This window comes from Elephas maximus, chromosome 19 (assembly GCF_024166365.1).
Source record: "Elephas maximus indicus isolate mEleMax1 chromosome 19, mEleMax1 primary haplotype, whole genome shotgun sequence".
Lineage (NCBI taxonomy): Eukaryota > Metazoa > Chordata > Mammalia > Proboscidea > Elephantidae > Elephas > Elephas maximus.
In genome coordinates, this window is record NC_064837.1 from 42,541,383 (window position 1) to 42,569,296 (window position 27,914).

Genomic DNA, 27,914 nt, shown 5'->3' on the forward strand with positions numbered 1-27,914 from the left:
TACTTTAGGTTAAGGGAAAGACGGCACACAGTACAGGGAAGGTCAGCACAATTGGACTAAATGAAAAGCAAAGAAGTTTCCTGAATAAACTGAATGCTTCGAAGGCCAATGTAGCAGGGGCAGGGGTTGGGGGACCATGGTTTCAGGGGATATCTAAATCAGTTGACATAATAAAATCTGTTAAGAAAACATTCTGCATCCCACTTTGAAGAGTGGCGTCTGGGGTCCTAAACGCTAGCAAGCAGCCATCTAAGATGCATCAGTTGGTCTCAACCCACCTGAATCAAAGGAGGATGAAGAACACCAAGGACACAAGGTGATTACGAGCCCAAGAGACAGAAAGAGCCACATGAACCAGAGACTACATCATCTTGAGACCAGAAGAACTAGATGGTGCCCGGCTACAACTGATGACTGCCCTGACAGGGAACACAACAGAGAACCCCTGAGGGAGCAGGAGAGCAGTGGGATGCAGACCCCAAATTCTCCTAAGACCAGACTTAATGGTCTGACTGAGACTGGAAGGACCCCAGAGGTCATGGCCCCCAGACCTTCTGTTGCCTCAGGACAGGAACCATTCCCGAAGCCAACTCTTCAGACGTGGATTGGACTGGACAATGGGTTGGAGAGGGATGCTGGTGAGGAGTGAGCTTCTTGGGTCAGGTGGACACTTGAGACTGTGTTGGCATCTCCTACTTGGAGGGGAGATGAGAGGGTAGAGGGTTAGAAGCTGGCGAAAAGGACACGAAAAGAGAGGGGAGGGAGAGTAATTGGGAGTGTGTAGCAAGGTGTATATGGGTTTTTGTGTGAGAGACTGACTTGATTTGTAAATTTTCCCTTAAAGCACAATAAAAAGTATTTTAAAAAAACAAAACAGAAAAAAATGTAGCTAGTGCTGCTGAGGAGCCCTGGTGGCACGCAGTGGTTCGGTTCAGATCTACCAGCGGCTCCTTGGAAACCCTGTGGGCCAGTTCCACTCTGTCCTGTAGGGTTGCCATGAGTTGGAATTGACTCAGCTCAATGGCAGTGGGTTTGTTTTTGTTTGTTTGTTTTTGTTTTCAGTGCAACTGAGGAACTGAATTTTTTATTTTATTGTTTTAATCAACTTAAGTAGCCACGTGTGGCTGGTAGCTGCCATATTGGATATTGCAGGTAAAGAACAGTATTTCCCAAACTTAACTGCTGATGAGCATCACCTCTTGGGGCTCTGGTTAAGAATACAGTTTCTCTTCTGGAGTTTATGATTCAGTAGGTCTGCAGTGGAGCCTGAGAGTCTGTTTTTAATGCATGCCCCAGAAAAGTTTTTTTTATCAGATTGGTCAGGGAAATGCTGCATTAGGAGATTTCTGAGCTCTCTTCTCTGAGTTCTCACTGTATTGATAATTTAGGATTTAGTAGAAATGAGCTCTGGACGAAGTCTCCAAACTGACTGGGCTCTCACTCTGGCTCTGCCACCTCCTGGCCCACGTGTGATCTTGGGCAAATTGCCTTATTTCTTGAAACCTCAGTTTCGTCGTTTAGAAAATGGGGTGAGCATCGGCCCTGCCTCCTTCGTGAGATTTATATAAATCTCCAATCAGATGTGTGATAACTGCTGTATTAAAACAATGTAAGCTACTATAATGTAAACTGCCATAATAAAAATGCTGAGATAGCTTCCCCAAATCTCCTCTTTCTCCCTTTTCACTGTTATCTAGTTCCTGCACTTACAGAACTTACTATGAACAGTATATATTCATTTGTCATTTTTCATATAGGTTTAGTTAATTTAGTACTTCTTGTTCCCTCAACTATTTGGCCAGTTTACACTCTAGTTGTAGACCAGGCATATTGAGTGTAACACTTCTTTGTATTTGTGGTGCTTAATACGTATATATTGCTCAATAAATATTGGTTGATACGATCTGTTAGATTTCAAAGCTTTGGTTTGCTAGTTACAGATTATACCCCAGAGAATAGTCCCCTTATGTATGTGTTTAATCCAATTTTGTTTCATTTTTAATATCATATAGTTATTCAGTGATTACATAACTTCTGAGCAGCCAGCTCCAAATACATATTTTAAAAGATAAACAAGAGACTGTCGTCATTTTACATCAGTGTTTCTGGGTTGTATCAAATCGGTGTGCTGAATAACCAGTTTTAACTTATTTTCACTATGTTAATGTATTAATAAGCGGCCTTACTTGATGGCTCCAGTTAATTCGTTGGCTTTGTACCACAAACTGAACCTTAGAGTTCTGTTATTTGGTGTAAAATTGATAGCTTTTAATGTAAGTCTTAAAGGCCCTGTTGGATACTGTTTTGGACTTAATTTTGACGTAGTCATCTTATTTTTAATTAGCTTTTCGGGCTCATACTTAAAGATTTGTAGTTTTCTTCTGAAGAGCTGAAAACCCTTTCACGTGAATTATTTTGTCATACATCACTCCTATAGGTAAGCCGTATTTTTCTTATTTGGAAGAGAGGCGAACTCTAAGACATGAATTAATTATTATGTCTAAAGTTATTTCAGTCATTGAATCAGAACTTAAGGCAGAAATTTGTATTTCTTCTAACTATCAAAGAATTTGCTTTATTCTCCTCACTATTGCTTTGAATCTTAGAATATTGTATCTCTCCTTTCATTCTCCTGGGTACTTTTCAGTTTCCTCATGATTGTATTATTGGCATGAATTTATTCTCCTTTCACAGTCAACTCAGGGAAAACCAAAACCAATAATCCCAAATCCTTAGCATTTGTTTTCCTTATAATAGTAAGCTTAGAAAGAATGATAGCATTGCTGTATAAGGCAGTGAGTTATGTCACTATGCTAGACTGTTTCCATCTTGATGGTGGAATGAGGAAGAGAGCAGCAAAAGCCAAATAGCTTTGTAGCTCCTACTGAATCCAGCCGTTATAGAGTATCTATTAACATTTTTAACTTTATGAACTCTCTCATATAACCTTTAAACCTGTTTTTAAAAAATAAATGTTCCAGAGCTAAATATAAAACTTCCAAAATGATGTGGACCACTACTTTCTGTTGGCTTGGGGAATGAAGAGTTAGCTAACTTGGATGAGTTTGTTTCAAATTGAAACTATGCTGTTATTATTTGGTTGCTTATGTATACATCGTACATGTAGAATCTCAGATATTCTCTGTAGAATTTCTCCTAGAGAAGTTTACAGTTTTACTGGAACTTTTGTTTGATTTTATCAGTGAATTAATGATTACACCTGTTAATAATCTTGTAGATTTTGTAGGGAGGCACGTTCATCTAGTTGACAATTGCAGTAAGAAAATGAAATTCCACTGTAGTTTTTTAAGTCCTTCTTCCATTTTGTTACTATAAAAGCATTATTTTTTGTTTTTTATTATAGAAGTATATTTGCTGTTAAGAAAAAAACTAAAAATATAGGAAAGTTAAAATCACCCTCCCATCCAGCTTTCAAACTGTAAGTTTAGCTGTTCCTTCTGGGACCTTTCAGAATGCATATATAAACATAGGTGTATCAGTCACCCAGCAGCTTACCTGTTGCTAATCATTCCCCTCCTGATGGTTAGATCATCTCTGGTTTTTCACTATTGCATTATCGCTACAGAAAACATTCTTCTGTACTTGTATGAACACTTTTGGAGGACCAATTCCTAGAAGTGGAATTATCTGGCTGAAAGACATTTTAAGTTTTCATACCTACAGGCAGTCCCCAGATTATAAATGAGTTCTGCTCTGAAGTCTGTCTTTAAGTCAAATTTGTACTCAAGTCAGAACAGTTAGGTACGGTTCATATCAAACATCAGTTGGTCGAATGTTTATCTTAGTATGTAGTATATCTTTCTATGCATGAAAAACATTAAACACTTCCAGATACACTAAAACATCCGTAGCATAGTAATACAGTAATAACGTTTTGGCGTGTGTCACAAAGTAGCAACCATTTGTTTTTTCAAACCATTGTACGTACCTCGAATTTTTATTATGTGATAGGTTTTACAGGGATAAGTAGGACCTTGCTAACTCAGGGACTGCCTGTAATGCCAAATTGCCATCCACAAAGGTGGCGTCAATTTTCATTCCTACCTAGAGTATGTGAGTGCGATTTCTCCCACACATGCACTTGCCAGTAAAAGCGATCACAGTCTGTTCTGTTTTTACTAATTCTATGAATGATTAAAAAAGCGTAAGGCATATACCTTATAAAAATTAATTTTTATTTTTGTGGGAGTAATGCATGTACTTCATTTTACAATGTTAAGCAGCACGGAAAGTGTTCCGAAAAGGGTTCAGACCCCATGAGACAACTACTTTCAATTATTTTAGCTTTTCATCCAATGTATGTCATCGTAGTTCTAAATATTAGACTTATATTACTCATTTAGTTTATGAATTTTAAAATGTATTCTGTTGACTTTGTCATGGATGAGGAGTTACCATATATGCCCCAAAATGAGGCAAGATTTCCCCACCTGCAGTCATTCCATCATCTTATGGTCAAGACCTTAAATAGTCGTGTGATGATTTTTCAGTTGCTGTATTTTGAAAAACAACGTGCTCAAAAAGGCTTGTTACCTGAAACAGTCGTATTTGATGCTTGTTTTCTGTGCTTACAGAGATTAGCAGACACAGTCAGTATTAAGGAAAAAACTAAAAGTAGGTAAATATTTAATACAGATTTAAAATCATTCTCTGAATTCATGTTTTTAGTGTTCATTATAGCTGTGTGTCCTTGACAAGTTGCTTAGCCTTTTTGGGCCTCTGATTCCTCATCTATAAAATGGGAGTAATAATAGCCATAAGGATTAAATGAATTACTATATATTAAATGCTTAGAATGTAACTGGTACATACTAATTATTCTTTAAAGGTTAGTTGTAGTAATAATTATAACAGACCTTTTACAGATCAGTTACAAAAAGAGTCCAATAGGAAGTTATTATTAAAATTACAGGTAGATTACTGCAGGACAAAATGGAGGTCTGAAGCAAATTACATGAAAATGAAGACTCTTTCTGGAAGACTGTTAGGTAACACAAAAGTGAATCTGATGTTGACAGATGGAGTGTTTGAGAAAACAGAAAAGGCAATATTTCTAAGATATTATAATACACTGCTTAAATAAAAATATGTACATTAAAATACACTATTTGGGAGACCTGGGTGGTACACACAGTTAAGTGCTCAACTACTAGCCAAAAGGTTGGAAGTTTAGACTCACTCAGAGGTACCTCAGAAGACAGGCCTGGAACTCTGCTTCTGAAAGATCACACTCTTGAAAACATTATGGAGCGGTTCTCCTCTACACACCGGCATCACCATGAGTCAGAATTGACTGCAGCTAAGATGTGTGTATAGACTTCTTAGTCTGAAGTTTAGTTAGCAGCAGCCCGATCATGATTTTTCCTACCCATCCCCCCACACACACAAAAAAAACCTGTCAACTTAACAAGGAGCACATATAGGCCACACCCACCAATGTCTTCAGCATTATTAGGAAGACAGATTACCACAACTTTCAGATTGCCTGCAAGTGGAGAAATAAACCAAGTTTTAAGAGCTCATACTGCCCATTTCTGTGGCAGTAAAGAATGGGAAAGGGACAGCTTACCTGACTCACTGAAAGAACATAAGGACCTAGAGGACTAAGATGAAGCACATATACTCAAAAATAATAATAATCACCCCCAGAAAGAAGAAATCCAATATTTAAATTTCAGAATACTGAACACAGGTCTGGGATTTGATAGTTCACAGCACTGGCTGCAAAGAGGGACTTAAAAGTACGTAGAACCAGAATTGGCAGCCTTAAATAAGCATTGCTTCACAGGGAAGGGGTGGTCCTTCTTGGAGACATGACAATGTAGAGAAAGGAGGAAGTAAAAGGAAGAAACTAAGAATCCTACAGAAAAGAAGAGAAACTAAACTTCAAGCAGAGAGTGTTCTTGAACTTGGAACTCTGCCCATAAAATGAATAGACATCAGGAAAACCAGGGTATATCCATACAGAACTACCTTAAGGGAGGGGGGGAATGTGAATCAAACCATTTCAGCTAGTGAAATCCACCGCCCAACAAACGAAAAACTTGAAGCAGAAAAAAACTGATAGCGCACTCTTAAGTGAAATTAAATATTCTCAAACTAGTATTTTGAGATATTAAAAGAAACGCTTGAAATACAAAACTAAGAACAGAAAAGAGCAAAGAAACGAACTGAGAGTTGGTTGAACTCAAAAGAAATAGAAGGGGGAAAAAAATCGTCATACCATAAATGAAGACAAATTTTAAGATGCCCAAGAAACAATAGATTCAAATTCAGATCTAATAAAGGGCATTGAAAAACAGCAAGAGAATGAAAATGAGTTTTTCTTTTTTTACTTCACTGTTATTGAAATGGAAAACACAGCAAAAAGGCTAAGACATGTTATTGGAATCCCTGAAGAAAAAAGAACAACTTAATATTTAAAACTAATTGAGGAAAATTTTCTGGAGGTAAAAAGAAGACTTGAATCTGTACGTTGAAAGTTCCTACCAGAAAGATAAACTCCACAAGTTATGCTAGTAAAGCTATACGACTTTAAAAATGCTAGAAAAACTGTGAGGATCTCCAGGCAAAAAGATGAAGTCGCTTATAAGGGCAAGAGAATTAGACTGGTCTCAGATTTCTCAAAAGCAATATATAAAATAAGGTAGTACTGGAGCAACATAAGGAAAGAAACTGCTAACAAAGGATTTTATATCCAGCCAACTGTCCTTCAAGTATCAATACTATAGAAAAACATTTTTGACAATGCAGGAACTCAGGAATACTATACTCATGAGCCCTTCCTGGGGAAACTACTAAGTGATGAGCTTCATCCAAAAAAAAAAAAAAAAATAGTAAAGCTGCAAAAGGACTGTGACCGTATTTCATGTTTGCTTGCTTTTGTTTTGTTTTGTTTTGTTTTTTAGCTAGGATTAAAACCAAGGGTCACGAAACAGGTAGAAGAATAGTATACAAACATTGTTTTGACAAAGTAGAATGCAACTAAAAAATATGGGAGAGGAAAAAAAAACTAAATTATGATTACTGGCTGTACTGTAGGTATTAGGAAAGGAGCCCTGGTTGTGCAGTGGTTAAGTGCTCATCTACTAACCAAAGGCCAGCAGTTCAGATTCCCTAACTACTCTGTGGGAGAAAGATGTGTCAGTCTGCTTCCATAAAGATTACAGTCTTGGAAACCCTATGGGGCAGTTCTACCCTGTCGTGTAGGGTCACTGTGAGTCTGAATCAACTCGACGGCAACAGGCGTAGATATTAGGAGCGAGTTGAAGGATGCCATCTAAAACTGAAAGAGCAGGTAAAGAACATTACACAAGAAAAAAGGAACCAACCAAAACCAAACCAAACCCAGTGCTGTCGAGTCAATTCCGACTCATAGCGACCCTATAGGACAGAGTAGAACTGCCCTATAGAGTTTCCAAGGAGCGCCTGGCAGATTCGAACTGCCAGCCCTTTGGTTAGCAGCCATAGCACTTAACCGCTATACCACTAGGGTTTTCAGAAACGAACCAGGTACTGTAAAATATAGAAAGCTAAGCACTAGAAGGAAAAAATTACAAACCTTCCAAAATACTAAAATTTTAAAAACAGCAAGAAAACCTACATGAATGGGGAGAGGAAGCCCATGGTAAATATTTAATAACATACCAGTAGTTAAAAACAATGTGACATAATTGAGATTGAACATATCAGTCATATCAAGAAATGAGGATTCCCTCGCCATTTACGAGAAAAAGATTTTCAGTTGGCTCAGACATAAAAACTCGGCTTTATAACATAGATAAAAGAGCCTCCTAACAGTGACTGAAAAGGGGGTGAACAAAGATAAACCAGGCAAATGGAAACAATAAGGAACGGCAATGCTGGTACCAAAGTGCAAGTCAAACCAGTAAGACACATTCAATAAGATAAAGGAGGACAGTTTATAATGCTAAAAGCTATAATTCACAATGAAGATATAACAGGTTTAAATATATATACACCCCAAATAACACAGTAATTGTCTGTATAAAGCAACAACTATAGGAAATGCAAGGAGAAGTAAAAAGAAACACTGAAAATTAGGAGATTTTAATGCTCTCAGCACAAGAAAGGTGTTATTGTTAGTTGCCATCAGTCAGTTATGTCTCATGGTAACCGCATGTGTGCAGGATAGAAAAGCTCCATAGGATTTTCAAAGCTGTGACCTTTAAGAAGCAGTTTGCCAGGCCTGTCTTCCGAGGTGCCTCTGGGTGGGTTTGAACCACCAACCTCTTGATTAGTAGTAAAGTGCTTAACCATTTGTACCACCCAAGTTACTTTCAAGAAAGGTGTAAAGACTATATCAAGAAAGATAAAGAACTAAACAACATTAAAAAGAGCAAATCTTCAAGAAATAATCTGAGAAGCTGGACTACGTGAAGAAGAACGTAGCATCTGGATTGAAGGACATCTCAACAAAACGAAAATTCTCACAACTAGAAAGGTTGGCAATACGATAAGTGGAGAAAATATCGAAGTCATCAAAGATTTCATTTTACTTGGATCAACAGTCAACAGCCATGGAAGGAGCAGTTAGGAAATCAAAGAACCTATTGCATTGGGCAAATCTGCTGCAAAAGATCTCTTTAGAGTGTTAAAAAGCAAAGATAACACTTTGAGGACTGAGGTGCACCTGGCCCAAGCCATGATATTTTCAGTCACCTCATATGCATATGAAAGCTGGACAATGAAGACCGAAGAAGAATTGACACATTTGAATTATGGTGTTGGCAAAGAATATTGAATATACCATGGACTACCAGAAGAATGAACAGATCCGTCTTGGAAGAAGTACACGAGAATGCTCCTTAGAAACGAGGATGGCCAGATTTTGCCTCACATACTTTGCACATATTATAAGAAGGGACCGATCCCTGGATAAGGATATCATGCTTCGTAGAGTAGAGGGTCAGCAAAAAAGAGGAAGACCTTCAGTGAGATGAACTGACATAGTGGCTACAACAATGGGCTCAAACATACCTGCTTTTGTGAGGGTGGCACAGGACTGAGCAACTTTTTTTTCTGTTATACCTAGGACTGCTATCAGTTGGAACCAACTAGATGGCACCTAGCAACAGCATACCCTGTAATACATAATACACTTTCTTTCAAACCTACAGAATGTATTTTAGGGCACAAGTAAACATCAGTACGTTACATATAAGAAAAGCAAAAGGACACTTCTACCTCAAAGTTTAAGAGCCTGTTGTATGTTCACGGAAAGCTTTGTACAGGAATGTTCATAGCAGCTTTATTCATAGCAACCAAATCTGGAAATGGAGAAACAAAACTAGCCTGTGGTGACAGAACTCATGGGTTCCTGGGGAGGGAAGGGCAAGAGTGACTGGGAAGGGAAAGAAGGGAGTTTTTGAGAGTGACAGAAAAGTTCTGCCTTGATATGTGTTAAAAATTATACCTTTTATTTTTTTTAACATCTCAGGTGAACAAAAGTACAAACAAATTACAGAATTTCTGGAAAATAATAGTAGTGAAACTGTCAGAATCTGTGAAATACATTTAAAGCGGCGAGCAGAGTAAAATTCATAGCCCTAAACACCTATATCAATAAAAATAAAAGAATGAAAATAAATTCCCGACTTAGGAAAAGAACAACAAAGCCAAAAGAAATAATAAAAATAGAAATTAATGAAGTAAACTGAAAAACTAGGCATGATATTAATAATCCTGGAACTTTGGGGAAAAGAAATCGAAAAATAGATAAGCCTCTCTAGCTAAATGAAGTGGGTGAGGATGGATAGATAGATGGAAGGAAGGAAAGAAGAGGGCAATGAGATAATTTCATGCTGACAAATGTGGAGGGAGTGCTAGAGGTGGAAAATTCACATTTCGCAGCATCATGTTTGTATTGGCAGGAATTATCATTGAATGCTGAGTTGAGGGGAGAATTTCAGTGAGAAACAGGGTATTCACGTGTTCTTGCTATGTCCCCAAGATTGCACATTAGTTGCGATGGCAGGTAAGGTTGAGTATACAGTGGAAAGTAGGACAATCCCATGACAGGGTGATAAATTAGCATTAGCCAAGAAACCTTTAGGTTGAAGGTTTAAAGAGTACTCAGGGCAATAGTCTCATGGAGTCCTCCAGTCTCAACCGGCCCAGTAAGTCTGGATTTTTTAAGTCCAGGCAACTCTTCAACTTAGTACTCTTTCCTTTGGTCCTTAAGATAAGGAACTACAAAGAAATCCTAAATTGTAATAAGATTTTTTTCTTTTGGTTTTCTGACTTCTTAGTGGTATGGGTGTAGCACTTCTGAAACTACTTAAATGAATAGAATAATAGGATTGAGTAAACAAGTAAATGTGTTGATTTTGTTGGGAGCCAGCGTTGTCCCTGTTGAGGAAGAGAGATACAAATAAGATATGTGGGAAGGTAAGGAAAAGCTCCGTGGGAATGGATTGAAATTGTGGATACAAGTTTGAACTCAATGATTTCTAAAATACTTAATATGTATGTGTGTGTAATATATGTCATCACATACGTGTGTCTTAATATTCTAGCTCTGTCTACCAAAAACACCTAGAAACAAAGAGAAACCTCAGTAGCAATTAGCATACCTAGTATCTGGATCTTTATTTCTAATGTTATTCCCCCACTAGAAGAAGCCAAGGCTTTTAAGAGAGCGTTGATTCCAGGGCTGTGTCAGAGAAATGAGTATAAGATAACGCCTGGAATATCTTGTTATGGTAGAAAGTAAGGAATTGCTCAAAAAATGATAGGGGCATTAACAGTTACACAGGAGTCGGCTTCAAGGGACTCCTATTGGACAAATCTGGAATAATTTTAGCCCCCAAATAATTGAGGAAAGTAAGGAATTATAAACCATAAGAAAAAATAGGAGTCCATGAGTTAATACTCATAATAAATGGATAAATAGGAGGAAGAAAGGGGCTTTTCTTTACAGAAGAGTGCCCACTGATAAATATGGCGGGAGTGCTAGGGTCGAAAATTATCGTAGTTAAGGATTGGCTTGAGTAAGAATCATCAATGAATGTTAAATCTGGGGTGACATTTTGATGAGTAGCAGAGTATTTGTGTGATCTTTGTCTTTCCACAGTTTATTTCAAGGGAGAAAATAGTAAAAATACAGTGGAGAAACCAGTCAGACTAGGTCATCAAAATTAACATCACCAGTAAGAGGCAGATGAATGTCATGCCTCTAAATTTCATGCACTGTGAAGGACACACAATCAGTTATGTAGCATTTTGCCTGGAGGTGTATAACCTAAATCTAATCATGAGAAAACATCGGAGCCAAAATAAGGGATTTTTATTTTTTTTAAAAAGGAACTCTCCTATGCAGAAGCATTCCATGTAATCTGTGTAGATACTCCGGCCTAAATATTGAATATTCAAGCCTGACTTTCCACTGCTTCAGTGTGGGCTGCACATAGTCACTTCCTTCCAGAGAGTACAGTATGGAAAGGGGGAGAATAAGAGTAACTTTGCAGTGGAGAATCCTGACAGCACTGTCTCAACCAGGTGATCAAAGTCAGCATCGGCAGTGATAAGTCATTATTGATGACATATATTATCAGTATGATATAATGGAAATGGTACTTGTGAGATCCTCCTCTCAAAAACGTATAACCGCAGTCTAACCATGAGAAAGTCAGCACACATTCCCAGTAGAGAAACATTCTACAAAACAGTAATGCTCAGAACTGCCAGGGTCAATAGAAACAAGGAAAGCCTAAGAGGCTGTCACAGCTCAGAGGAGCCCAAGGAGGCATGCAGCTAAGTGTAATGTGTCTTGGATAGGACCCTGGTACAGAAAAAGCACCTTAGTTAAAAATCAAGGGAATCTGAATAAAATATGAAAGTTAGATAATGATAACATACCAATATTAGTTCATTAATTGTAACATGTACTATACTTTTATAAGGCATTAATAATAGAGGAAACTTGGTGTTAGGTGCTGTCGAGTTGGTTCCAACTCATAGCGACCCTACACACAGCAGAACGAAACACTGCCCAGTCCTGCGCCATCCTTGCAATCGTTGTTACGCTTGAGCTCATCGTTGCAGCCACTGTGTCAGTCCACCTCGTTGAGGGTCTTCCCCTTTTCCGCTGACCCTGTACTCTGCCAAGCATGATGTCCTTCTCCAGGGATTGATCCCTCCTGACAGCATGTCCAAAGTATGTAAGACACAATCTCGCCATCCTTGCCTCTAAGGAGCATTTTGGCTGCACTTCTTCCAAGATGAATTTGCTCGTTTTTTTGGCAGTCCATGGTATATTCAATATTCTTCGCCAACACCACAATTCAAAGGCGTCAACTTTTCATCGGTCTTCATTGAAAATACCATGGCTTGGGTCAGGCGCATCTTAGTCTTCAGGGTGACATCTCTGCTCTTCAACACTTCGAAGAGGTCTTTTGCAGCAGATTTGCCCAATGCAATGCATCTTTTGATTTCTGGACTGCTGCTTCTATGGCTGTTGATTGTGGATCCAAGTAAAATGAAATCCTTGACAACTTCGATCTTTTTTCCGTTTATCATGATGTTGCTCATTGGTCCAGTTGTGAGGATTTTTGTTTTCTTTATGTTGAGGTGTAATGCATACTGAAGGCTGTGGTCTTTGATCTTCATTAGTAAGTGCTTCAAGTCCTCTTCACTTTCAGCAAGCAAGATTGTGTCATCTGCATAACGCAGGTTGTTAATGAGTCTTCCTCCAATCCTGATGCCCGGTTCTTCTTCATTTAGTCCGGTTTCTCGTATTATTTGTTCAGCATACAGATTGAATAGGTATGTTGAACGAATACAACCCTGACCCACACCTTTCCTGACTTTAAACCAATCACTATCCCCTTGTTCTGTCCGAACAACTGCCTCTTGATATATGGAAAGGTTCCTCATGAGCACAATTAAGTGTTCTGGAATTTCCATTCTTCGCAACGTTATCCATAGTTTGTTACGATCTACACAGTCGAATGCCTTTGCATAGTCAATAAAACACAGGTAAACATCCTTCTGGTATTCTCTGCTTTCAGCCAGGATCCATCTGACATCAGCAGTGATATCCCTGGTTCCACGTCCTCTTCTGAAACCAGCCTGAATTTCTGACAGTTCCCTGTCGATATACTGCTGCAGCCGTTTTTGAATGATCTTCAGCAAAATTTTCCTTGCGTGTGATAGTAATGATATTGTTCTATAATTTCCACATTCGATTGGATCACCTTTCTCGGGAATAGGCATAAATATGGATCTCTTCTAGTCAGCTGGCCAGGAAGCTGTCTTCCATATTTCTTGCCATAGATGAGTGAGCACCTCCAGCGCTGCATCTTTTTGTTGAAACATCTCAATTGATACTCCATCAACTCCTGAAGCCTTGTTTTTTGCCATTGCCTTCAGAGCAGCTTGGACTTCTTCCTTCAGTACATTGGTTCCTGATCATATGCCACCTCTTGAAATGGTTGAACATCTCCGAATTCTTTTTGGTATGACGACTCTGTCTTCCTTCCATCTTCTTTTGATGCTTCCTGCGTCGCTTAATATTTTCCCCATGGAATCCTTCACTATTGCAACTCGAGGCTTGAATTTTTTCTTCAGTTCTTTCAGCTTGAGAAACGCCGAGTGTGCTCTTCCATTTTGGTTTTCCATCTCCAGGAAGCTAGGTGGGGAATATATGGGAACTCTATTATCCTATCAGTTTTTCTTTAAATCTAAAACTGTTCTAAAAAACTAAGTATTAAAAATAAGGAGGGGACTGCATTCTTTAAAAATATCAAATATGGAAAAAACTCTCCTTCCAGATTAAAGAAGGGTGAGAGACATGACAAGTGAAATATGTGATCCCTGGACTGGAGAAAAAAATACCACAAAAGATATTATTCAGTCAATTGACAAAAGTAGAAATATGAATGGTAGATGAGATGAAAATATTACGTTAAAGGTAAAGTTTCTTAAAGATGGTAGCTGAGCTGTGATAATGTAAGAGAAAGTCATTATTACTGGGAAAGTCACACTGAAGTATTTAAGGCATTAGTTCTCAACCAAGGGTGATTTTGCTCCCTAGGGGACATTTTTGATTGTCACAGCTGGGGGGAAGAGGAGATGCTACTGGTATCTGGTGTTAGATGTGAGGGATGATGCTGAACATCCTGTGATGCCAAAGACAGACCCCCACAACACAGAATTCTCTGGCTGAAAATGTCAGTAGTGCTGAGGCTGAGAAACAGTGAGCTGTGTTGTTCCCTGCTTTAGAGATAAAGGGGCTTGAAGTATTCAAATTATTCTCTTACTCTCAAATGGTTCAGAGGGGGAAATACACACACACACGTACATATAGCTGTGTGGTATGTTTTAAACTGTGGCCCCAGATTGCGTATTGGTTGGAGGGGGAAATAAGGTGCATATCACAATCTGCGGTATGTAAATGACACAACCTTGCTTGCTGAAAGTGAAGAGGACTTGAAGCGCTTACTGATGAAGATCAGAGACTACAGCCTTCAATATGGATTACACCTAAGCAAAAAACAAAAATACTTGCAAATGGACCGATAAGGAACATAGTAATAAACGGAGAAAAGATTGAAGTTGTCAAGGATTTCATTTTACTTGGATCCACAGTCAACAGCCATGGAAGCAGCAGTCAGGAAATTAAATGATGTATATCACATTGGGCAAATCTGTAGCAAAAGACCTCGTTAAAGTGGTCAAAGCAAAAAATCACTTTGAGGACTAAGGTGCCCCTGACCCAACCCATGGTGTTTTCATTTACCCCATATGCATGGGAAGGCTGGACCATGAATAAGGATGCTCAAAGAAGAATTGATACCTTTGGATTATGGTGTTGGCAAAGAATATCAAATATACCATGGACTACAAGAAGAAGGAACAAGTCTGTCTTAGAAGAAGTACAGCCAGCGTGCTCCTTAGAAGTAAGACTTCGTGTCACATACTTTGGACTTGTTATCAGGAGGGGACAGTCCCTGGAGAAAGGACATCATGCCTGGTAGAGGGTCAGTGAAAAAGAGGAAGACCTTCAATGAGAAGGATTGACAGAGTGGCTGCAACAGTAGGCTCAGACATAGCAACGATTGTGAGGGTGGCGCAGAACGGGGCAGCGTTTCGTTCTGTTATAGAGTCTGTTGTACTTAGGGTTGTGTGCGTTGAAATTGACTGCTGCTAACAAGAGCAACGTATGGTGGAAAACAGGACAAGCCCTCAACAGGATAGTCAATATCAGCATACCCAAGAAGCCTTTAGGTTCAAGGTTTAAAGAATGTCTCAGGGCAGTAGTCTCAGGGAGTTTTTTATAATATAAACATAATGTATTTGATATCAATTGCCCCCATGTGTGTGGAGTAGAACTGCTCCATTGGGTTTTCAAGGCTGTGACCTTTCGGAAGCAGGTGGCCAGGCCTTACTTTTAAGGAGCCCCTTGGTGACTTTGAACCACCAGCCTTTTGGTTAGTAGTCCAGTGCTTTAACCATTTGCAACACTCAGGCATTCCTGTGTATATGCAGAGAGTAATAAATGGGACAAAATTTTAACACTTGGTCAGACTAAAGGGTATTTGGGTAGTCTTTGTACTATGAGAACTTATGTAAGTTATAATTTGGAAATAAAGTTAAAAATGTATATTAAAAATATCAATTATCTACTATTACCATCCTTAAACTAGAGGAGGATATAATCTCATACTAAAGGACAGTCAATAAATTAAGCCTGTAAAAAACAAAAATGTATAACTTAGCTAATAAGTGTAAGTAGACATCTGTGTTTTTATCTCTGTCCCGCAAAATTTTTAGTCAAGTTGATTTAAAAAAAAAAAAAAACTGGTTTTTGTTTTTATTATCTCATCAGGAAGGAGGGAATCATGCTTTCACACTTATCCAGTTCATTGCCTTAATTATGTCATATTATTAATCATTAGCATTTACATAGCTGTATAAATAGTATTTATTGCTGCTCAGCCATTCAGTATATTGTTTCCCTTCTGGTACTGCATTTTTTCCTGGAGTTAATAATTGATTTTTTTTTTTTTTTCCATTCAGTATTGTATGTGTCTGTTGCCTTTTTTTCAAATGGTGTAGCAAACTGTCAAACACAAAGATTTGTTTTTTTCCTGGAGCCCTTCCAGAGCCATCATCCATCCTCCTGCTCTATTATACTCTGGTTGCTTTCTAGGCCCTGTATAGCTGTTATCCTGGGACATCCCTTCATCATTATCTTGGGAATTCACTTTACCTGTCTCTTAGTTTGTAAATCATCGTTGTCCTCTTTCTTGGTTACTCTGATGTTGGGAGAAAGCACATCTTCCAGTAATTTCCTGAGAAAACAAAACATGGGAACTAAGCTTTTTGAGACTTGACGTATCTGAAATTATCTTTATTCTATCCTTAGGCTTGGTTGATAGTTGCACTGGATGTAGATTTTTTTTTTTTACAGCTTTATTAAAGTAATACAAAATAAGCTACACATCTTTAAAGTGTAGTTTGATAAGTTTTGACAAGAAAAGACTCGTGAAGCCATCACTGTGATCGAGATAATGAGCATACCCATCACCTCACGTTTCCTCATGCTCCTTTAAAATACCCACCCCTTTCCGGTGCCCCCATCCCCAGGTAACTACTGATCTGTTTTCTGTCATTATATATTAGTTTGCATTTTCTAGAATTTTTTATAAATGGTATGTAGTGTGTAGTCTTTATTTTTGTAAGGAGGGGGTCTGGCTTTCACTGAGCATAATTATTTCGATATCTGTCCGTGTCATGTGTATCAATAATACATTCTTTTTTATTGCTGAGTAGCAAAATGAAATTATTTTATGGGTATACCATGATTTGTCTATTCCCTCATCTATTAATGGACATTTAGATTGTTTCCAGTTTCGGGCTATTATGGCCAATTCACGTACAGGTCATTGAATGGACATACACTTTCAGTTCTCTTAGATAAATACCTAGGAGTGAAATGGGAGTGGTAGGTGGTTTATGTTTCGCTTTTTAAGAAACTGCCTGTTTTCCAAAATGCTTGTACCATTTCATATTTCCACCAGTGGTGTATGAGAGTTGCATTTGCTCCACTATCATCATTTTGTTTAAGTTCATTCTAATAGTTGATTAACAATACCTGGTTGTGGTTCTGATTTGCATTTTTCCAGTGACGGGTGATGTTGAGTATTTTTTGTGTGCTTTTTTGCCATCGCAATATCTTTGAGAAGTGTCCATTTAGATATTTTGCCGGTTTTTATTTTGGGGTTGAGTTGTCTGTTTTCTTAAAGCTGAATTTTAAAAGTTAAACATATTCTGAATACAAATCCATTATCAGGTATATTATTTGTAAATATGTCTGTGGTTTGTCTTACCATTTTCTTAACCATGCCTTTCAAAGAGCAGAAGTGATTTATTTTCATGAAGCCCAATTTATCAAAATTTTTTTCTTTCATGTGTCACGCTTTTTGGTGTTACGTCTAAAATTTTTGCCTAATCCAAGGGCATGAAGATTTTCTCTTAGGTTTTCTAAAGTTTTTGCTCTTACATTTAGGTCTATGATCATTTTGAGTTAATTTTTGTAAGTGGTGTGAAGGTGATCAAAGTTGTTAGGTTTTATTTTGCATATGAATATCTAATTGTTCCAACACCATTTGTTGAAAAGACTATCTTTTCTCTGCTGAATTGCCTTTGCACCCTTGTCGAAAATCAGTTGACCGTAGGTGTATGGGTCTAATTCTGGACCCTCTATTCTGTTCCATTGATATGTTTGTCTTAAGTATTAGAGTCTAGAAGCATAAGTGTTCTGTTTTGTTTTTGTTTTTCCAAAGTTTGTTTTGGCTATTTTACATCTTCGGCAGTTCCATATGAATTATAGAATCAGCTCGTCATTTTCTACCAAAAAGTCTGGTGGCTTTGATTGGATTTCATTGAATATGTAAATCAATTTGGGAAGAATTAGCATTTTAACAATACTGATTGATCTGATCGATGAACATGGCACATCACATCATCTACTTAGATCTTTAATTTCTCACCATAATGTTCTGAAGCATATTGAAGACTTTCTTGGAGAGGCCTTGAAGTAAAAACAGTTGCCCAAACTTACGTGACTGTGGCACTTTTTTTTTTTTCAGGTTTCTTTAATTTTATTTTTAATTATACTTGAGGTGAAAGTTTACAGCTTAAGTTATACAAAAATTTATACACAAATTGTTTTGTGATGTTAGTTGCAATCTCCACAATGTGACAGCACACTCCTCCTTTCCACCCTGAGTTCCCTTTGTCCATTTGACCAGTTCCTGTCCCTTCCTGCCTTCTTATCCTGCTTTTGGACAGCAGCTGCCCATTCGGTCTCATGTATTCGAACTAAGACGCACATTCCTCTTTGTATTACTTTTCATTTTATACTCCTATCTAATCTTTGTCTGAAACGTGAACTTCGAGAATGTTTGGGTTCTGGGTTAACAGTGCATCCAGGGGCCATGGTTTCAAGGATTCCTCCAGTCTCTGTCAGACCATTAAGTCTGGACTTTTTACAGGAATTTGAGTTCTGTTCTACATTTTTCTCCTCCTCTGTCCAGGACTCTGCTGCGTTCTTTATCAGGGTGGTCATTGGTGGTAGCTGGGCACCATCTAGTTCTTCTGGTCTCAGGTTGGTAGTTTCTGGTTCATGTGGTCCTTTAGTCCTTTGAGCTAAAATTTTCCTTGTGTCTTTGGTTTTCTTCATTCTCCTTTGCTCCAGGTGGGATGCAACCAGTTGATGTATCTTAGATGGCTGCTGGCAAGCTTTTAAGACTCCAGATGCCACTCACCAAAGTGGGATATGTGGAACATTTTCTTAACAAACTTTGTTAGGCCAGCTGACCTAGATGTCCCCTGAAACTATGGTCCCCAGGCCGGCACTTTTTTTTCTTCTTTTTTTTAATGTTAATAGCCTATAATTACTGAAACCAAGGCTTTTATGTAATCATTAATCCCCTGAAATTTCAAGGTTATACTCTCTGACAAATAGGATCAGAATTAGATATTCTGGGTTGCCATTTAAAGGCCAGTAAAATATGCATTAGCTGCTAACTGAGCTGGCTGTAAAATGGACAAGCTTTTTTGAAACCTATGAGTATAAAAGGTCACCTCTGTGTGGAGGTAGACTGTGTGAATTTATTAGAACTTACAGCTCTAGCCAGCATGTACTAAGTGTGTATACCAGGCACCGTAGTATTTCCGTAATGTTTTCCCGTTGCCCTCAGGGAAAAAACAGAGCTCAGTTCTTTACTCTGTCCTACGAGGCACTTGTGATCTAGCCACTACTTTCTCCTCTGAGCACCTGCACTTTTCACACTGAGCACCAGCCATACTGGTCTTCCTGTTCCTGTGAGGTGCCAAGTTTATTCCAGCCAGAAAGCCTTTGTCTTGCTCTTCACTTGTCTAGAACTTTCAGCACCAAATATTCAAATTGTTTTTTACTGTCCTTCACTGAGGCCTCTCCTCACCACTGAATCTCAGTTGACTACCCCTGCCTTAGTTATTCTTCTATCACATGGCCCTGTTTGCTTTTCCTCATCATTTTTATCTCTCACTGAAGTTCTTGCCCATTTGTTTGATTATATAAGCATTACCCTGTCCCCCCAGTGAACTTTGGAGAAATGGGTCATAGCAAATTTTGATTCCTTGAAGATACATTTGATTTCTAGAAATAGGTGAAAATTATTCAGAACCAATTCTAGTGAATGAGATTGATGATCAAACTAGGGAAAACTATTGGAGGAGCAGGGACTGTAAGTCTACAGCAACCACAACAATAGGTTTTTCTTTTTAAAACTGGATGTAAAAGAGAGTTCTAGAAGAAAAGAGTACTAAAGAAAGGTCTGGGGTTGTGGCAGTGTTATTAGAGCATGTGTAGAGCCTCCCAAGGAGATTTCCTAAAAAATGGTATTCATTGGGACATTTAATATTTCCAGCGTGTGGGTTAAGGAACATTTTTCAAAGCTTTTACAGTCGTACCTGACACAATGGAAAAATCAGTTTCCTATCCAATGCAAACATTAAATATTAGCATACTGAAAATGACACAATCTCATTTTATTCCATAAAACTGAGAGATGTAGGTGGATAGTTTTGTCTTACCAAGCTTTGGGGAACATATTTCAACTTTTTTATTGGTCATAGATGACCGTAAAGAAGATAAACTAGCAAGAAAAGAATTGTGTGTATAGTGAATCAATAAGGATAGATGCCAGATCCTAAAGGCCTTTACTTAGTGGTTTCATCTCTGCAGTTAACTCACAGCGTGCCTGATGATGATTCGAGTTTTTCCATTTCAGAGACCCTTCGTTCAATTTTTTTTCTCTTCATTATTTCTTACCTTCTTTTGTCTTCTCACTAAACTTGATCTTTTGGAACTTATTTTTGGGAGGGTTGGGGTAGTGATACTAGTTTTTGTTGTTTATGGATTAAGTGAGGGAACAATCATTGTAAGAGACACAGAAAATTAGCATTCACTGAAGATGATACCGTATCTTTGTACTTTCCTTCCGAAAGGGGATAGTGATAACTGATGATGAAAAAAGAGATAGCTATCATTATGTTAAAGAAAAAAATGAGTTGGGGTTATAAATGTGGAAATACTATCTCCTATAATTTTTGAAACAGTTAATATCTAAAAACTGTCTCTCAGATTTAAAATTCTCAATCCCTCCAGAACTCTTAAGCAGTAACACTCAAAATCACTGTTATTTTTAAAAGCATTTCTATTTTCTGAATAAATTAGTATAGAAATTTATAATTTTAGAGATGAAAGACAAATTAAGAAACCATCTGATCTAATCTCATTTTTACAGAGCAGTAAGTTTTTATAGAAATGACACAGTTTAAGGCAAAGCATAAATTGCATGATGATCTCCTGGCTCCCATTTAGTGCTCCTGCCGTTGTTGTTGTTATTCACTGTTATTTGCTTATATGGTAGCTGGTAGATTTGTGCTTCAGAGAAGTGGAAGGCTCCATTCTGAGACAGATGTTTAGCTTTTCATTATAAAATAAAATCATCATCTATCAAGGCTAGGTTTTCATTTGTCCAATCTCATTTACCAAAATTTGAGCTAAGGTCTTTTGGGGGTATATGTGAGTGCTGTGTCATGTATCACTGGTTTCTTCTACTTTTAAGACTGAACATTCTTCACGATCTGAAAGGAAAAGAAGAGACTCTTTCGGGATGTTTGACGGTTATGATAGCTGCAGTGAGGATACAAGTAGCAGCTCCAGCTCTGAGGAGAGTGAAGAAGAAGTTGCTCCTTTACCTTCTAATCTCCCAATTATCAAAAACAATGGACAGGTCTACACATACCCAGATGGTAAATCTGGTATGGGTGAGTATTTACAGTCTTCACCTTTTATATACCCTCATCTAGAAGGGCTGGGTTTTGTTCATGTTTTGATTCAATTTCTTCTGTCATTGTACTTTTAAAGAGCAGCTCACAGAGATAGAGCCTGAAGTTTAGAGTTCCAGATAAGATCCCTGGGTTTGAGTTTGATCTCTTTATTTTGCCTCCCTACCTTCTGATGGAAGGCAAGTAGAAAAAACCAAAAGCAATGGGCCATTTAGAAACTTGACCTGGACATAATTTCACTAATTAGATATTAAATCCCTTCGTAACGGGAAGTGTTGAGGATCATAGACTTCTAGAGTTGAAAGAGATTTTTGAGATAGGGCTCTCTGCTTTATAACAATTTCCTATAAGAAGTTTTCTGTTTTAACACTTCCAGTGATAGGGCACTCTCTGACTCAGAAGACAATTTCCTTCTTTAGTTATCTCTAGTTGTTAGAAGGTAATTGAACCAGAATTATCCTTGCTCTAAGTTTTGTCCTTTGGTCTTAATTTTGCTATTTGATTTTGTGTATTAAAGCTGCACAGAATAAATTCCTTGTTGTAATAACATCTCCCCACAAGAGCACACTAAGCGGCCCTAGTTGCTCCAGCCGTTGCTCGTAGTATCACAGAGATTTCATTCATCAAAGTCTAGGCATACTTCAAATTATTAACCATCCTTTTAACATGGTTCCCAGAACTGAAAGCACAACTGTGTTTTTACTCAAATAACACATGCGTTAGATGTTTTTTTGCCAACCGCGCAACACCACCTCCCCACCCCCGTGCTATTTTCCTGAGCTCGCTATACCTCGTGTTACATATGTGGGTGCATTACTTGGGAAAAATATGGTAATTTAGATGTGGTGGTAGGATAACTCATCCTGATCTTCCTGGGACTGGTCCTGGTTTCACATTGAAAATCCTGTGTTCTGGAAAACCCCTCAGTACTGGGCAAACCAGAATGGTTGGTCACCCTGTTTGATAAAATGTAGTTTGGTCTTTATCTCCCTTTTTCAGGACACTGTTTTCATTCATACCACCCAAATTACTTTAACTTTTTTAAAACTAAAACCGAACTTACATATAGCTGAAACCTTTTGATGTAAAGCAGTTTTCTGGTTTATACTTTTGCAGTTGATTTTTTTTTTAGACCCAAGGTAATAGAACTTTGAATCTTTCCATGTAACCTTTTTCTTAGCAAGTGTCAGCCTTCTTAGAAATTTTTGATTGCTGGTTCTGTCGTCTAATGTTAAATGCTGTGTCATCTCATCTTCCAGTTTTCCATCACCTGCAGATTTGATAATCATGCCCTGTAAGTACCGTTCTAGTCTTTTGATTAAAAAGTTGAACAGCACAGGGCCTGGCACAGAACTCTTCAGACCGTGTCTATAGACTTCACTCCATTTTTCAGGAACCGTTAGTGGGTTAAATAGATTTTAATAGGCTAAAATCTATTTAAGTGTCTTCTACCCCGGTTTATATTTCCCAATTCTTATTGACAAGGCTACATGAGAGATTTTATCAAATGTGTTAACTCCTTAATATATACTCCTGCCATGGTTTAGTTATAACATTTCAGTCTGATAATTTTATCACAAAAGGAAATAAGGCTTATTGAAGCTTTATATGTGCCAGCTGAGCACTGAGATTTAGGAATGAACAACACAGAAAAAGGCCCCCTGCCCTGATGGAGTGTACATCCGAGTCATGAGAATTCTACCTTGGCGTGTGTAGTTCTTGGCAAGGATTCACCCATCCTGTTGGGATCACAACTTTGTATGTAGGTGGTTACATACCTTTTTAATAATCTGTTGTAGAATTTTTACAAAAGAAATTCATTCACTTTTTTCCTCTTATTAGACAACCTTTGTTCATCTCTCGTTTTCTTCTGACATCTTATGTTTTTTCTGTGATTCCTTATTGATAATAAATATGGTTACACTGCAAGTGCCTCCGGTTTAATTGTTTAGAGGGAGACTTGAACACACTCGGGCAGTTGTTTGCAGTGTTACTCTCTGTTTATCTTTTTTGAACTTCAGTTCTTCTAAACGTTGTTCTCCTGATTCTGCTTTTTAGAATAAGCACAACAGCAGTCAGAGTTCACTGCTTCTTTCTATTATTGGTTAATAATTATAGCACCTACTTCACAGTTTGAAACTATCCTTTTCTTGTTGGCCCTTGAACATAACCTAAAAAGATCCTCTTGTTATTGCCCTTAGCATTTTTCCAATTGTTGCTCTTTCGAGATTTCAACCTTTGCACTATTTTTAGACTTGTACAGTCCCAACTCTTTGTATTAATCTTTGGTTATATTGCACTTCTTTTCATCTTTTGTGTATCATCCTTTAAAGCTGGAACTCATCATACTTTCAGAAGTATATGAGGATGTCAGGCATGTGGTAAGCGCTAAAGAAATGTTAGTGTGGACTCTGACTCACATGTGTTTGTGTGTCTTTGGACCCCTTTTAAGACCCCTTTTAAAGCCTTTCAGACCTTGAGCCGGAGCTTAAGGAGCCCCCCCCCCCCGCCCCCCGCCAGCCCTGGAATCGTACAGCTCTTTACTCCAACTTTTGTGTAGACTTTTCCATTATATGCATAGCAGATAGAAGAAATTTTCAAGTCAGATTTTAAAATTAAAATATATAGAAAACATTCACCTAAAACACAATAATATTTAATAATGAATGCTACACACCGATCCAAAGGAAGCTAACTGTATTTTGCGTAGATGCAAAGTAAAAGATTGAGTGCAAAAATAAATAAAACAAGCTATAGAGAAGTGTTAAGGCAGTCACATCAAGTTCCGGCTCGGACATGTTCCATTGCATGTGAGACCAAGTGGTCAACAATTACTTTAAAACAAAGATGAGAACGTAAGAGGGCAGGGAAACTAGATTAATTGAAATGGAACAACCAGAGCAAAAATACTGAGAATGTTCACACATTGTAAAGAATGTAACCAGTGTCCCTAAACAAAAGTGAACAACTTGTGCAGAAATTGTTGAATGGGAATCTAACCTGCTGTGTAAACCTTCACTGAAAACCCAATAAAAGATTATTAAAACATATTTATTTATGTAAATATTTAAAGAAATTATTGAAGTGATCAGAAAAATTGATGGTATAATCATAACACCAATGTTTTTATTTTATGAATTAGCTACCTGTGAGATGTGTGGGATGGTTGGTGTGCGAGATGCTTTTTACTCTAAAACAAAGCGTTTCTGCAGCGTTTCATGTTCAAGAAGTTATTCATCAAACTCCAAGAAGGCAAGCATTTTGGCCAGACTTCAGGTAACGGTACAGAAACCTTCTTATTCTTTATATATGTTATTTCTATGGCTTTCTACCTGTCGTTTGATTGTGATTCACTGCATTCCACCCCTATTTGGCCACTTAACGATTTTATACCTGCATTTTTACGGAATGTGTGAACCCCAAAGTTTGTTCGGTGTAAAAATTAAAAAATTATTATAAATAGGCAAGGCAGACAATCCAAAATGATTTTTTTTAACTCTTTGGGTAAGTGAAATAAAAATGCTTACCCATTTTCCAAATAAGTATAAAAACAATACATTCCTTTTTATATACAAAAATTGAAGTCATTTTCTTTTTTTCTCACAGTTTCTTTTGAGTTAACATCAAGGTAGAACCTTTGAACATTTGAGGAGAAACAATTTACCCTTTGGTTTTGCTTTCCTGTCATCCTTGATTTGAACTTTTGATTACAGCTCATTTGCTACCTTGGCTAAATGTAAATTGATTAATCAGTTTTTTCTTTAAACTTTCATGATGTGGAAAAAATATCACCTTTTGTTTAAACGTAAATTAGTACCTACAAAACAACTGAAGATCTGATTATTGGACTAAGCGGTTACTGTTGTAGCATATAAACAACTTTTTAAAGGTGTAACATTAGTTGATTTTTGTAATCTGTTTTATTTGAGTGATCACATTTTTCTTACTCTCCTTGAACTTCTTGTTGTGATCATTACATAGCACTGAGAGGGCTATTTAACTCCCTCAACTTAAGGAAATACATCACTTAGATGTATTTCTATATTTCAGACAGACAGTACCTAAAGATCCTGAGCAGTGGTCTGTACCCAAATGGATGGCTGTTTGTCACTGTGAATTTGGCCCATGATCATTTTGTCATTGATCTTTTACGTTAGCACTAAAGGTATAAACCTCAGTCACTTGCTCTTTGAACATTAAATTATCTTCTCTTACCATATAAATAGCAATGCTTGGCAACCTGCATGAGTGAATAACCACTGGTTTTATCTACTGTAAAAAAGAATCAAGTTCCCACCACAGCCTATATTTTAACATCTTATGGGATGTAATTTTTTATTAACATATTAATTTGCATATTGCTATTTTAGTCTACGCCAGCTCTGCTACTCATGTTAGATATCTACATTGTAGCAGAACTCAGAAAAAAATTTTCCATGTTAAAATTCCTTGTATGTTTCCTCTGCTTTAATAATTTTCTAAACCCTCAGTGTTTACTTAAACAGAATGAATAGTACGCAATCAAGTTAACTTTCAAGTGGTTGGGGGAATGGAAAAGAAGCCTATTTACTTAACTCTTCTTGTTTTAGGGTAAGCCTCCAACAAAGAAAGCAAAAGTTCTTCAGAAACAACCTTTAGTTGCTAAGCTAGCAGCATACGCTCAGTACCAAGCTACCTTGCAAAATCAAGCAAAGACTAAAGCAGGTAATATGGGTGAATGTAATAAATGCGAGCTATTCGATACGGATTTAGTATCTAGTTTTAATTAGTCACATTTTAATTTTCCATTCTATTTAAGTTATTATTAATGCCCTGTTATTGCATTACAACACTACGCTTCCTGGTGGTGGGTTGGTTTCAATAAATTACACTGGAAGAAAATAGTTGAATTCACAAGTTCCCGTCCTCAGGTGGCAGTCTCCTTAATATAAATGTTTTTTATTTGGTTTATTTATTTTTTATGTACTGAATATGCTGTGGTGGGGAACACCGTGGAGATAATGGGCAAAGACGTAGGACATTTAGCAGGCTCCAAAGGAATTGGGGAGAGTAGAAGAGGAAGAGATTGAAGAAAGGACCATTTCTAATAGAAGATTCTTAAGGGAAGTACAAAGGCAAGGAAGTAAGAGGGAATGAGGTGGTGTTAAAAACCCTAGTGGAGGCAGTAGGTAGTTGATAGCGGGTAGATACTTCACAGAAGTACACAGTTAGAGCTGGGTGGGAATTAAAGCAAAAACAGCGATAGCGGTGTTTATCCTCACGGACACACCTGCTCTAAGCCGTCTTCTTCCCATACCTGAAGAGCTTGTACTTCCGGAGAATGTGTGTGTATAGAAGACTTAAACTGCAGTTGGTTTGTAAACATGACATACGCTAAAGCTCATGTTTATTTAGAGTTCTTCAGTCTTTAAAAACAGAAAGTAAACTTCCTTTAAAAGGAACAAATTAATTTTGTGTCCTTTCATATTTTTAAATAATAAAATCAGTTGCCATCAAGTTGATCCCAACTCATAGTGACCCCATGTGTGTCAGAGTAGAACTGTGACTAATTTTCAGTGACTGATTTTTTGGAAGTAGATCACCAGGCCTTTTTTCCAAGGCACCTCTGGGTTGAGTTGAACTGCCAGTCTTTCAGTTAGCAGTCAGGCACCTTAATGTTTGCACTACCCGAGAACTCTTAAACAGTAGCCTTCTTTTAAGCTAAAGATTTGAGAGTTGTAATACACCTAAATTCATTTTGTTTCAGCAGCAGTCTCCATGGAAGGTTTCAGCTGGGGTAACTACATCAATAGCAATAGCTTTATAGCAGCTCCAGTTACCTGTTTTAAACATGTGAGTATAGAATTTCTCACCTTATTTTAAAATGCTTATTCATTATTTAAATCTGAAGGTACAGTAACATCTAAACATCTTACTCTGAGAAGGTCTTTGTTTTATGTATTGTAATGGAAATACTTTTTTTTATTAATTATTACAATAAATTACAAATTATTAATAGCTAAAAATTTCTGTAAGCTTTACAAGTAAAAACTTGCCACGAAGAAATTGCTATTTGAAATTCCTTCAAACAAGGAAGAGTACTAGTCTCAACCACTTTTCATATTATGTTGAACCATATGAAAATGCCGGTTTTCCATGTCAAAACAGTTGCATATTGACAATTTCATATTGTCCAACCTAATATTAGAAACCATTCTTCTTGTATATTACCTAAATCTTTGTGATTCCACCTGATAATTCAAAAAAGGAAGCACCTGGCCTGACGGACTGGAAAAATCCCAAGAGTATGGCACTCGGACACCCTCATAACTCAGTACTGAAGTCAATCCTGAAGTTCACCCTTCAGCCAAAGATCAGACAGGCCAACAAAACAATAACACACATATTTCAACCATGTACACGAGACTAAATGAGTACACCAGCCCAAAAGCAAAAACAAGGTAGGAAGGAACAGGCAAACTGGACAAATGGAAATGGGGAACCCAAGGTCCAGAAGGGGAGAACGTTGACACATTGCAGGGTTGGTA

At 37.6% G+C, this 27,914-nt stretch overlaps 1 protein-coding gene across 11 annotated transcripts in view; it reads left to right on the forward strand.

Moving 5' to 3' along the window:
• MBTD1 (mbt domain containing 1) overlaps positions 1–27,914 on the forward strand; it is a 76,163-nt gene that overhangs the window by 4,204 nt on the left and 44,045 nt on the right. For 5 of the 11 annotated variants that reach the window (XM_049860723.1, XM_049860722.1, XM_049860721.1 and 2 more), the window contains 4 exons: positions 21,165–21,366; positions 24,530–24,669; positions 25,977–26,091; positions 27,134–27,219. In XM_049860723.1, the coding sequence (XP_049716680.1) occupies positions 21,213–21,366; positions 24,530–24,669; positions 25,977–26,091; positions 27,134–27,219 (495 nt within the window). In that variant the 5' untranslated portion in view covers positions 21,165–21,212. Of the gene's footprint in view, positions 1–21,164; positions 21,367–24,529; positions 24,670–25,437; positions 25,553–25,976; positions 26,092–27,132; positions 27,220–27,914 lie in introns of those variants that run through there. The other 6 variants (XM_049860720.1, XM_049860725.1, XM_049860717.1 and 3 more) reach the window with 5 other exon arrangements.